Genomic DNA, 12,973 nt, shown 5'->3' with positions numbered 1-12,973 from the left:
ATGTATTGATCTAAAGTTCTTCATAATATGCTTTTAGTGAAGTTTAAAATATTTTATAGCCCTGTCCCCTTTTATATTCCTAATATTGGCTGCCTGGGTCTTCTTACTTTTTGTCTTGATCAGATTCTCCACAAGATTGTAAATCTTAATACTTTTCAAAGTACCAACTTTTGAGGTTATTGATTTTCTTAATATATTCATTGTCTATTTTATTAATTCTTATTTTTATTATGACCTCATTTTAATATATTTTGATTTGTTATGTTTTTTCCCTTTTATATTGATGCTTAATTCATTATCTTTCAGGTTTTCTTCATTGAATTTTTAAAAATATATACATTTAAAGCTGTAACATAAACAATGTAAACATGGCTATAGTTATATCCTACATGATTTGGTATGTAGTATTTTAATTGTTATTTAGCTCAAAATGTGTTTAAGATTCCATATTAATTTCTTCTTTCACTAATGGGTTATTTAGAAGTGCAGTTTAAAATGTTCAAACATGGGGTTTTCTAGTTATTTATTTTTATTATTAATATCTAGGTTATTGTATTATGGTCACAGAACATATCCTATAGGCTTCCTCCCTCAAAATTATTATGAAATATTTCAAAAATACATAAAAGTTGAGATTGTGCAGTGAATTCTCATAGGCATACTACTTACCTTCTACAATTAATCTTTTGCTTTTTCACTTACCAGTGTATGTATCCATTTCTCTATCCATCTATCTATTTTTTTGGTGCATTTTAAAGACTGTTGCAAACATTAGTACACTTCTAAACATAATAGCATGCCTGTTGTTAACTAGAGTTCTGTACTCATGTTTTTAATGTAAAAGTTACATACAGTGAAATGCACAAATTTTGTGTACAATTCAGTGAGTTTTGACAAAACATACATCTGTAACCCAAATTCATATCAAGATATAGGACACTGACCATTACTTGAGAAAGTTCTCTCCTGATCCTTCCCAGTTGATACCTGCCCTGCTTCCTGATTTTTTTCATCATCAAATAGTTTTGCCTGTTCTGGAATTTCATGTAAAGGGAATCACACATCATGCACCCTTTTTAAAATAAGCCTTCTTTCACTCACCATGATGCTTTTGAAATTTATACATGTTGTGTTTATTAGTAATTTGTTCCTTTTTGTTGAGTGCTTTTTCAGTGTATGAATACATTGCAGTTTCTTTGTTCATTTTCTCATTGATGAACATCTGGGCTGTTTCCAATTTTGGGCTGTTATGAATAAAATTTCAGTGACCATTCTTGTACAAGTCAAGTAGTAGACATGTTTTTATTTCTCTTGTCTAAATACCTAAGGATGTTGGTTGGGTCAGGAGGAAGATATATCTTTAATTTTTTAAGAAAGTGCCAGATCTTTTTTCCAAAATGACCTAATACATTTGTTTATTAAGTGTAGTTAATTACTTGTGTTGTTCAAATCTTTTAGATCTTTACTGATATTTTGACTGTTCTGTCAATTGCTGGAAAGGGTACATTAAGGTTTCCATGATGATGTTGATTTTGTAAATTTTTCCTTATAATTTTTTCAATTTTTGCTTTATATATTTTGAAGCTTTATTACTCTCTTGGAATATTGATCTTTTAAAATTCATATGTAGTGATCTTTACCTTTAGTAATCTTTTTGCTGCTTTTCCCATAAAGATTGTTATTGTATTCTGATATATTGTGGTCATCCCACAGAAGGGAATCCCCAATATTTGCTTTGGATGTTGAGGCCGATGGTGCCAAGAGAGTATGAAACACGAATACCAAGAGAGTATGAAAGACTTATTATTCACAAAATGAGGCTTTCTGACGTGTGCAGGGCAGGCTCCCAAGCAGGTCTGAAAATGGCTTGAGAGAGCAGGGAAAGGAGATTGGCTTGGTTATGTAATTTTACAGTGTGGGTAAAGTAAGGGAAACATTCATGCAAGCTGGGTCTTGCTTGGCTTAAATTTCCCCTTGGCACCATAGCGGGGAGTAATAAAACAGTTAGTGCTTTATTTATAGTGATTCCAAGGTATCCTTACCAGTCTTAATAAAAATCTTTATTATCTTTATTTATTATATTATTATATATTTATATTAATATAAATAATATATTAATATAATATATACTAATATTTATTATATTATAATATTATATATTATTTATTATTATAAATCTAATTTAATAAAAATCTTTAGCAATTAACTTAATAAAAATCTTAATAAATTAACAATTATTTAACAATTAACTTAATAAAATTAACAATTAACTTAATAAAAATCTTTTCTCCTGTATTGCGCACTTCCAGTGATCAGTCATTCATATGAATAGTAACATTGTCTTGGAATAATGTGTTAGCAGGGAAGGTGGTGAGGAGTTGTTGGATTCTAGATTTGTTTTGAAAGTGGTGACAACAGGAATCACTGAGAGATCATGTAAAATGTGAGGAAAAGGAGTCAAGGATAGCTCTAAGATGTTTGGTTGAGCAACTAGAAGAATGGAGATGCCATATGCTAAGTGAGGGAGGCTGAGAAAGGCAGATTTACTTGTCACCAGCACATATGTGGGTGTGTATAAAAACATCAGAGTGCAACTTGAGAAGCTTTAACAAATCGATATAGTTGTGTAAGTGCTACCTCAGTTAAGATATAGAACATTTCTATTTCTCCAGAAAGTTTACTCATGACCCTGTGCCATCAATCTCTCATGATCCTCTAGCTCCAGGTAACCACTGATCCGTTTTCTGTCAATATAGTTTTGCCTCATTTCAAATTTCATATAAATGAAATCATGTGGTATATGGTCTCATTGTATTAGCATAATAATTTTCAGATTCATCTAAATTTTTGCTCGTGTCAGTAGTTTGCTTCTTTTTAATCTTGAATGGTATTTCATTGTAGGAATAAGATATAATTTATGTGTTCACTAGTTAGTGGACATTTGAGTCCAGTTATTAGGTCTTTTGAATAAAAGCTGTTATGAATATTTGCATACAACTCTTTGTTTGGGCATATGTTTTCTGTTCTCTTGTGTAAGTGCTGTAGAATGGGATTGCTGGGTTATTTGCAGTTATGTGTTTAACTTTATAAGAAACTTCCATACTGTTCACCAAAGTGATACTACCATTTACAACCCACCAGCGGTGTATGAGAGTTCCAGTTACTTCACATCCCCACCAACACTTGGTATTGTTTTCTTTTTAATTTTTGCTATTCTGGAATTGTAGTGATATCTTATGGTTTTTATTTGCATTTCCCTGATGACTAATGATACTGAATATCTTTTTATTTCAGTATTTGCCATTTATTTATCTTCTTTGGTAAAATGTATGTTCATACTTTTTGTCCATTTTGAAAGTTGGGTTGTTTGACTTCTTATTATGGAGCTATAAGAATTTTTAATATATTCTGGATATTAGTCCTTTCTCTGATATATGTTTTGCAAATATTTTTCCCCAGTTGTGGCATACCTTTTCATTTTTACAGTGTCTTTTAAAAGGCTGAGATTTTAAATTTTGTTGAAATACAATTTATCAACGTGTTCTACCTAAGAGATCTTTGTCAAGCTCAAGATCGTAAAGGTTTTTCTCTAGGTATTTAGTTTGGGTTCTTCTCAACCTCAGATCTATCACCTATTTGAGTTAAATTTCATATATGGTGTGAAGTAAACTCTGAGTTTTTTTCTTTTTTCTTTTTTACCGTGTGCAGCTAAATTTATTGGTCACATATACAAAGGTTGGAATCAGGATAAAAAGAGCAGTGCTAAAAATTAGTATAAAGCAGTGTTTCCTCGCCTTTCCTGTGTCATGATAACAATAGCAAATGATAATAAGGAACATGTAGAAAAAGACATGATTTACAACATAATCAAATTGCTTAACACCAGTGACTTTTTCTCATTATCCCTCTTTTTTATTACTCAAGTAATAAATAACAATTACATAAAAGTGTGCAAATTCAAATAAGCAAAAAAAAAAAAAAAAAAGAATTACAGTTTTCAATAGCTATGACAAGTATAGAAGAAAGGCAGTGATTTTGTACATTTTAAAAATTGAGCCCCTGCAGTAAATTTACTCATTAATTATAATTTAAAAAAATAATGAATGATAGTATTTATAAGGTGTAGCACTAAATGGATGGAGTTTCTCACTTGAAAGTGACCAGCCTGGGTGCTTAAGGCCTGAGATTTTTTAAAGAAATAAATATACAGTTGTTCTTTGGTTGAAAGAGTTTCCTTTCCCCATTGAATTACCTTGGTACATGTTTTGAAGAGTCAACTGACCATTTATGTATGAGCTGACCTTTGGTCCGTTGATGTATATTATGTTTAATACCACACTCTGTTGATTACTGTAGCTTTGTAAATCAGGCAGTGTCAGTCCTCCATCATTTGTTTTTGTTTGTTTTGTTTTCAAAAGTTTTGGACTCTTCTAGGTCCTTCACATTGCCATGTAAAATTTAGAATCAGCTTGTCAGTTTATTAAGAAAAAGCATGTAGGGATTTTAATTGGGGTTGCATTACATCTATAAAGGGGAAAATTGAGCCTTTAACAGTATTGAGTCTTCTAACTCATGGGCATGGTATATTTCAGCATTTGGCACCCTACAACTTTGCTGAACACACTTACTATTCCTTGTAGCTTTTTGGTAGATTCTTTCTTATTTTCTATATAGATGATCATGTGTTACGCTCATGCTAATAAACATTCTTCTTCCTTTTCAATCTATATACCTTTTATTATTATACTGCTAGGATCTCTGGTACAATATTGAGTAGAGGTAGTGAGAGCAGATATTCCTGTCTTTTTTTTCATATTTTAGGAGGGAAAGCTCCAGTCTTTTAATTACTGTAGTATTACATTAGCGGTATGTTTTTTTAATGCCTTTTATCAGGTGGAGGAAATTTGCTTTTATTCCTAGTTTGCTGAGTATTTTTCATGAATAATGTTAAATTTTGTTAAATAATTTTCTGCATCTATCGAGAAGATCATTTGTTCTTTTATTTTCTTTGATTTCTTAATATGGTGAATGACATTGACTTTCAGATGTTAAGCCACTATTGCATTCTTGGATAAATCCCACTTGGCCATAATGTATTACCCTTTTCATATACTGCTAGAATTGATTTGCAAAAATTTTATTAAGGATTTTTATGTTTATGCTCATAAGAGATATTGGCCTATAGTTTGCTTTTCTTGTAATGTCTTTGTCTGCTTTTCCAGGCTGTAATGGTAAAATGATTTGGGGAGTGGTAAAATGGGGAGTGTTAAATTTGGGGAGTGTTTCTATTCTATTTTCTGTAAGAGTTTGTGTAGAATTGGTATTATTTCTTTCTTAAATGTTTGGTAGAGCACCCGTGAAACTGTCTGGCCCAGAAGCTTTCTTTGTAGGAAAGATTTTGACTATGGCATTTATTTTCTTTAATAACTGTTAGCAATATTCAACTTATCGATTTCTTTTTGAATGAGATTTGGTAGTTTGTGTTTTTAAGTAATATGTCCATATCATTTAAGATGTTAAACTTATTGGCATAAAGCTGTTCATTATATTCCCTTATACTTAATATTTGTGAAATCTGTAGTGGTATCTCCTCTTATATCTGATATGAGTTATGTGTGTCCTATTTTCCTCGTCTGACTAGAGATTAATAGGTTACTCAATTTTATTGACCTTTTCAAATAACCAGCTTTTGTTTCCTGTTTTCTATCATATTGATTAATGCTTTGTTACATTTCTTTTCTTCTTTGAGTTTTATTTGCTCTTGTTTTACTGTTTTCTTAAGATGGAAGAATAGATCATTGAATTGAGATTGAGACCTTTTTCTTCCTTTTTTTTTTTTTTTTTTTTTTGCGGTACGCGGGCCTCTCACTGTTGTGGCCTCTCCTGTTGCGGAGCACAGGCTCCGGACGCGCAGGCTCAGCGGCCATGGCTCATGGGCCTAGCCGCTCTACGGCATGTGGGATCTTCCCGGACTGGGGCACGAACCCGTGTCCCCTGCATCGGCAGGTGGACTCTCAACCACTGCGCCACCAGGGAAGCCCTTTTTCTTCTTTTTAAAAATATAAGTATCGTTATAAATTTCCTTCTAAGCCAGTAGTTCTCACACTTGATGCATAAGAATCACCTAGAAGGTTGTTAAAATAGATTGCTGTGCCCTAATCCCTGATTTTCTTATTGATTATGTCAGGATTGGTGCCAGGGTATTTGCATTTTTAAAAAGCTTCCAGGTAATGCCAATTGATGCTTTAGGGAACCACTGTTGAGAATGACTGCTTTAAGTACTGCTTTAGCTGTATCCCACACATTTTGAAATGTTGCATTTTTTGTTTCCATTTAGTTCAAAATGTTTTCTATTTTTTTGTGTGTGTTTTTTTCCTTTGGCTCCTGGGTTGTTTAGTAGTATTTTGTTTGATTCAAATATATGAAGATTTTCCCGATATCTTTCTTGCCATTATTTCTTGTTTAATTCCATTATTGTCAAAGACTATGTTTTTTACAGTTAAAATTTTTCTTGAGTCTTATTTTCTGACCCAGAATATGGTCTACCTTGGTGAATGTTACATGTGAATTTGAAAAGATCTGCATTCTGCTCTAGTTGGTTGGGGTGTTCTGTAAGTGCCAATTATATTATGGTTGATGGAGTTATTCACGTCTTCTATATCGTTATTGATATTCTGTTCAGTATTTTTCTTAGTTCTTGAAAAACCAGTATAGAAACCTCCAGTTATGATTGTGGATCTATTTCATTTTTAAGTTCTATTAGTTTTTGCTTCACTCATTTACTTATTTTTAATTTTTTACTATATAATTAAAATTAATTAATTTTAATTGAAGTATAGTTATTTGCAGTGTTGTGTTAGTTTCAGGGGTAGAGCAAAGAGATTCAGTTATGTATACATATATATCTAGTTTTTTCAGATTCTTTTCCCTAATAGGTTCTTACAAAATATTGAGTGTGGTTCCCTGTGCTATACAGTAGATCCTTGTTGGTTATCTATTTTACATGTATGTTTCACTCATTTAGATGTTCTGTTACTGGGTGTTTACACAATTAGAATTGTTGGTTCTAATGATAAATTGTCCTCTTTCAGTCCCAGTTTCCTTCTGTTGTCTTTTCCGCCTGAAGAACTTATTTTAGTATTTCTTTTAGAGTAGGTCTGCTGGCCATGGATCAGCTTAATTTTTTTTACATCTGAGAATCTATTCATTTTATGTTCATCACTAAAGAATATTTTTGCTAGGTATAGAATCCCGAGTTATAGTTATTTTTATAGTTATAGTTATTTTTCAGCACTTCCTTCTCTCCTGCATGGTTTCTTAGGATAAAATCATAGTCATTAACTGTTGTTCCCCTATAGGTAATTTGTTATTTTTCTGTAACTGCTTCTGAGATGTTTTCTGCACTTTTAGTTTTCAGTGATTTCATTGTGGTGTGAATTTCTTTGAATTTATCCTATTCATGGTTTGCTCAGCTTCTTGAATCTGTGGGACTATTAATTTATTAAGTACTTTTAAATTTTACTTTTGTAGAGGTTACTCTAGAGTTTACAATATGCTTATTTATCTTTTCAGATTCTACCTTTAATTAATGTTCTACCACTTCACATATAATGTCAGAAACTCAGACTAGTATCCCTGCATTTCCCTCTTTTAATATCATATCTCGTATGTTATGAAGACCATAACAAATTGTTATACTTTTTGTTTTGGACACTTAATTATCAGGTACTGAGAGGGAAGATGAGAAATGACACCTTTAATACCTACCCACATATCAGATATTTCCTATACTCCTCATTCATCTCTATAAATCCAGATTCTGGCTGGTTTCAAGTATCATTTTCATTCAGCTTAAACTTATTTTGGTCACTTTTTTATAGGGCAAGTCTGCAATAATATATTCTCTCTGTGGGTTTTTTTTTCCTTTATCTGAAAAAGGTTTTGTTTTACTTTCATCTTTGGAAAATATTTTGTGGGATATAGAATTCTACTTTGATAGTTATTTTTTGGTATAGAATTCTGGGTTAATAATTCTCAGTAGTTTAAAAGTGTAACTTCACTGTCTTCTGACTTGCATGCTTTCTGTTGAGAAGTCAAGCGGCATTCTTATTTTTGTTCTGCTTGTGCATCTTAATCACTTCATGCTATTCCTTGGCGTGGGTTTCTTTATTTCTTTTTTTTTTTCTCCTGCTTGTATACCATTGACCTTCTTTGTTTTGTGGATTTATAGATTTCATTAAATTTGAGAAACTATTTTTTCAAACATCATTTCTGTCTACCTTGCCACCACACTTCTTGGACTTCTATCATAGTAGATTAGACTACTTGACATTGTCATACAGGTCCCTGATATTCTGTTCATTTTTTTTCAGGGTTTTTGTTTGTTTTTTTCTGTGCTTCATTTTGTATAGTTTCTATTTCTATATTTTAAATTCATTGTTCTTTTCTCTCAGAGTATCTAACCTTGTGTTAATTCTATACAATGTATTTTTCATTTCCAGGAGTTCTGTTTGAGTCTTTTTTATCTTCCATTTTTCCCTTATCATGTTCATGTTTTCTGTAACATTATTGAACATATTTGAGTATATTTACAATAGCTTTTTTACAGTAGCTTTTAATTCTATCGTCCTTGTTATTTCTGTCTCTATTGATTGATTTTTCTTCTTGTTATGGGTCATATTTTCTTTGCCCTCTGTGCCTGTTAATTTTTTAATGCATTTTGAGCATTGTATGTTTTTACCTTGTTGGCTGCTGGACTTTGCTGTATTCCTTTAAAGAGTGTTGGACTTTGTACTAACATGGGGTTAAGCTTCCAGTGTAAGCATTTTGGGGGATTGCTTCTGAGGTCTGTTAAAGTGGATCCAGAGCAACTTTTAGTTTATGCCATCATTGTTTTTAAGAACAAATTGAAACCTAAATGAGTCACAATGTAGAGTTACTTAAATAAGTTATGTATCATCAATACAATGGAATTTAGCTGATAAAAAATGAAAAATGGGACCTGAAAAGATGTCCCAGATGTTAAGTGAAAAAATAGTTGTAAAATAGCATGATTTTTTGGTACAAATATTTACAGGTATGTATGTACATGCAAGTCATATACATTTGTTTTGTATATTGTAATAAAATATTCAGAATTATAGTTTGAAAATATTCTGAACATAACAATTTGTGAAAAATACCTCTAGATAGTGGGCTAGAGCATAAGGTAACATTCACTTTTGCATTATACAACGTTTTATTGCTACAATATTTTTTGATAAGAAGTATGTTTATCTTTTTGTGTTAAAAAGAGAGTGAATAAAAACATGAAAACCTTCAGTTTGGCTATATATATATATATATATATATATATATATATATATATATATATATGGCTTTAATAAGTGTTTGAAGTATATTAAAGAAATTGTTCCTAAGTTATTATTAACTTCATTCTTTGGAAATTACTTCCAAAATGTAATGCCCATTAGTTGCAAGAGTACTCTGAAATTTCTTCAAATATGTTTAGTTTTCTCTAAGTAAAATTGGCTTTAACAACCCTTTTTGATACTTCTTTTATACTTCTTTTAAGACTACTTTTATGACTGTTGAAGTATCACATTCTACACTACCTTAAAATTGTGTAAGCGTGAAGAATTTTTAAGTATCATCTTTATTTTCTGTTATTTGCTTTGAGTATTTTCAGTGAGTTGTCTAGTATGACAAAGTTGAGGTGAAAAGTTAGGGGGAAGATGGAAGTGTGGTCTGGGTGGATATTTAAAGACTAATAATAGATTTCTGTAGAGTTGCTCTTTATAATCTAAATTTTTTAAGGCCAAGGAGATGTGTATTCTCATCTTATTTTTAAAAACATGTCTTTCATATGATTGGGGCTTGTTTTAGTGAATTTGCCATAGAAATAAGAGTCCCTTCTAGATATATCAAGCAGAATGGGAACTTAATATAGGGAGTTAATTACCAAAATACTAGAGACACCAAAATGAGGGGATTGCCCAGAAATCTGGAGCTGCTACATACCCAGGCTGGAGCTTAGGACCACATCTGTAATTGAGCTACTTACTGGAGGTGCTACTGCTGCCACTGCGCAGGTGGTACCCCTGCTGCTGTTGCTATAAAACCACCACTGCCGTTACCTACTGTAGTCACCTACCTGTTCCTTCTGTTAGAGAAGAAAGCAGAATCTTTCTTCCTTTTGCCTTCTAAGCTCTCCCCAGTACTTTCATTGGTGGAACCTGATGGTAACACATCTGTCAGCAAGTCTTAGAAATTTAATTTTTAGGTTTTTATCAATAATACAAAGCACTCTTAGAAGGGACAGTGGGACTCATAACCAAGAGATAAAAGACCAGCAGAGTGCTAAAAATTGTTAAGGGCAAGAGTCATATCTTAATTTTAGTCTTTGTAATGTCAGTGACTAAACTCAGAGCCTGTGACATAATAGGCTCTCATAAACTATTTGTTAAGTCTTTTTTTTCAGGTTTGTTTACAAATACAGAAATGTATGTGAGAATAAAGTTTTCATTTTCTCTCTCACATACAAAAATTAGGTATTTTCAATATTTCAGAGTTTAATTAAAATTTGCAAAAAGACCAGTCTTACTTACCTTCAATCCCTAGCACCCAACATAGTAACTAACTAGCACATATTTATTTATTTTTAAAATAAATTTATTTATTTATTTTGGATGCGTTGGCTCTTTGTTGTGGTGCGCGGGCTTCTCATTGTGGTGGCTTCTCTTGTTGCAGAGCATGGGCTCTAGGCACACGGGCTTCAGTAGTTGTGGCACGTGGGCTCAATAGTTGTGTCTCACAGACTCTAGAGTGCAGGCTCAGTAGTTGTGGCACATGAGCTTAGTTGCACTGTGGCATGTGGGATCTTCCCAGACCAGGGATTGAACCCGTGTGCCATGCATTGGCAGGCAGATTCTTAACCACCTAGCACATATTTAGTAATGTTTTTTAATTAAATGATTATTAGGTATACTTTACTCATAAAATGTGGTATGAGAATGAACTTGTTGGTAGTTTGGTGGTATATTAGTTTTATTTCTAAATACTATTTGAGTTCATGATTTATCTTCTTTCTCTTACAGCATCAAACACTTGGCTTGTTCCGGAAACTAAAGGAGCTATTGTTCAAGGTGGATATGGCCATACCAGTGTGTATGATGAAATAACAAAGTCCATTTATGTTCATGGAGGCTATAAAGCATTACCAGGCAACAAATATGGATTGGTAGATGACCTTTATAAGTATGAAGTTAACACTAAGACTTGGTGAGTAGATTGGGCAGAAGTACGTTGTACATCTTGTACTGGTCATTTCACATATGCCAGAGTTTCTCTAGGGTACATACCTAAAAGTGAAATTGCTGTATGTGAGGATATTCACATCCTTAACTTTACTACCCATTGCCTAACTGCTTTTCAAGTCACTGTGATAATGTACACTTCCACCAGCAGGGTATAAGTGTCTTTGTTTCTTCGTAGTCTCACCAATGCTTGGTAATTATGAGGATATTTTCCTTTTGCCAGTGCAGTGGATGTGAATGGTATTGTACTGATATTTTAATGTGCATACCCTGATTGCTATAGTGAATAAGCATATTTTTATGTGTTCATTTGCACTCGTGTTTTCTATTTAATGAATTGCTTATTGATTTTTCTAGGTATACAAGTTTTAAAATAGAATTTTTGTTGTACTCATTTTCTTTTGTAGGGCCTGGGAAGTGACCCCCTTTTTGTTTTTAAACACTAAACATTCTTTTAAACTTATATGAAATTACTTTATGTGTTTAAATGAAATACAGTTTTCCACCAAATTGTGATTTGTTCTGTCCTCTTCACTGTCACTTTCAAACATATATTCTAATTTACACTTTATTTAAAAAAAGGAAAATGAAATTAAAAAAATGAAGACTTTTCCTTTGGGTAATTTTCCTAATTTTCATTTTTTTAGTTTAATAAAATGCAGTATTATATTTTAGTAGATAGGCTACCTTGCTGAGCTATTAGTAAATGAAAAAGAAATTCTTTTTCAATGGGGAAATGGATTATTCTGGACTACTATTTCCACTGAGAAAAATTAGGAGTTACATCTTTTTAAGGCATCATAGGACTATTAAGACAGTCCTATTTGTTGGTCAAGATTAAGGAGAGATAGAATGAAAAGGGAGATATGATTGGCATTTTGCACAACTTTTGTCCTTGAGACAATTATAAATCCTGAAAACTGCCTGAGAAACTGAGCAGAGCTTTTGTCAATCAATATGGAGGACCAAAGTGGATTTCTAGGTGTGCCAAGGAATAGGGGTCTTGTTACACACTTCACAATGTAGTCTGGTTCCTGAAGTTCTAAACCTATGAGTGAGTATAAACTTATCTTTGAATCATCATGGTCTTTCATTGGTTTTGGTGCTCTGCCCATAGTCTAACTCGTGGCAGAGCAAAAGTAAATCCTCTCTTGAGGAAGACAATATCATACAGAGCCTCAAATTATTTCATATACAATATTTGTTACAAAACAAAAAATAATAAGGTTTAGGAAAAGAAAAGCCATGAAAAAAACCCAGCCATTTGAAATATACCTATAGGATAATGGCATTTTCAGACAGAAATATTAAAATAATTACGATTTTATGATGAAGGAATTAAAATATAAGGTAGGAAAATATTAACAGACAACTGGAAACTTTTACTAAAGAATGAAATGGAAATTATAGAAATGGAAAGTAGATTAAATTAAGAATTCTTTGGATATGTTTATAGCAGGTTAGACACAGCTGAGGGGGGATTAATGAAATGGAAGATGGATCAGAAGGAAATACCCATGTTGAAATAAAGAAAGACAAAGAATGAAAAATAAAACAGGGAAAGAAATATAAGGGACTTGTGGAAATGTTCTAACACGCATGTAATTGAGGTCCAGAAGAAGAGGATTGAGAAGATAATGTGGAGCACTGTTTGAAGT

General features: G+C 32.2%; 1 protein-coding gene across 8 annotated transcripts in view; it reads left to right on the top strand.

The window, feature by feature from the left end:
• The window catches only part of ATRNL1 (attractin like 1), a 696,391-nt gene that overhangs the window by 81,495 nt on the left and 601,923 nt on the right, over nt 1–12,973 (top strand). For all 8 annotated transcript variants that reach the window (XR_013824301.1, XR_013824302.1, XR_013824303.1 and 5 more), the window contains exon 9: nt 11,097–11,280. Coding sequence is in view for 3 of the 8 variants with exons in the window: in XM_079900307.1 (XP_079756433.1) it covers nt 11,097–11,280 (184 nt within the window). In the remaining 5 variants the exon portion in view is untranslated. The remainder of the gene's footprint in view (nt 1–11,096; nt 11,281–12,973) is intronic.

Source organism: Stenella coeruleoalba (genome assembly GCF_951394435.1).
Source record: "Stenella coeruleoalba genome assembly, chromosome: 16".
Classification (NCBI taxonomy): domain Eukaryota; kingdom Metazoa; phylum Chordata; class Mammalia; order Artiodactyla; family Delphinidae; genus Stenella; species Stenella coeruleoalba.
This window is presented reverse-complemented; position numbering and strand designations above follow the sequence as displayed.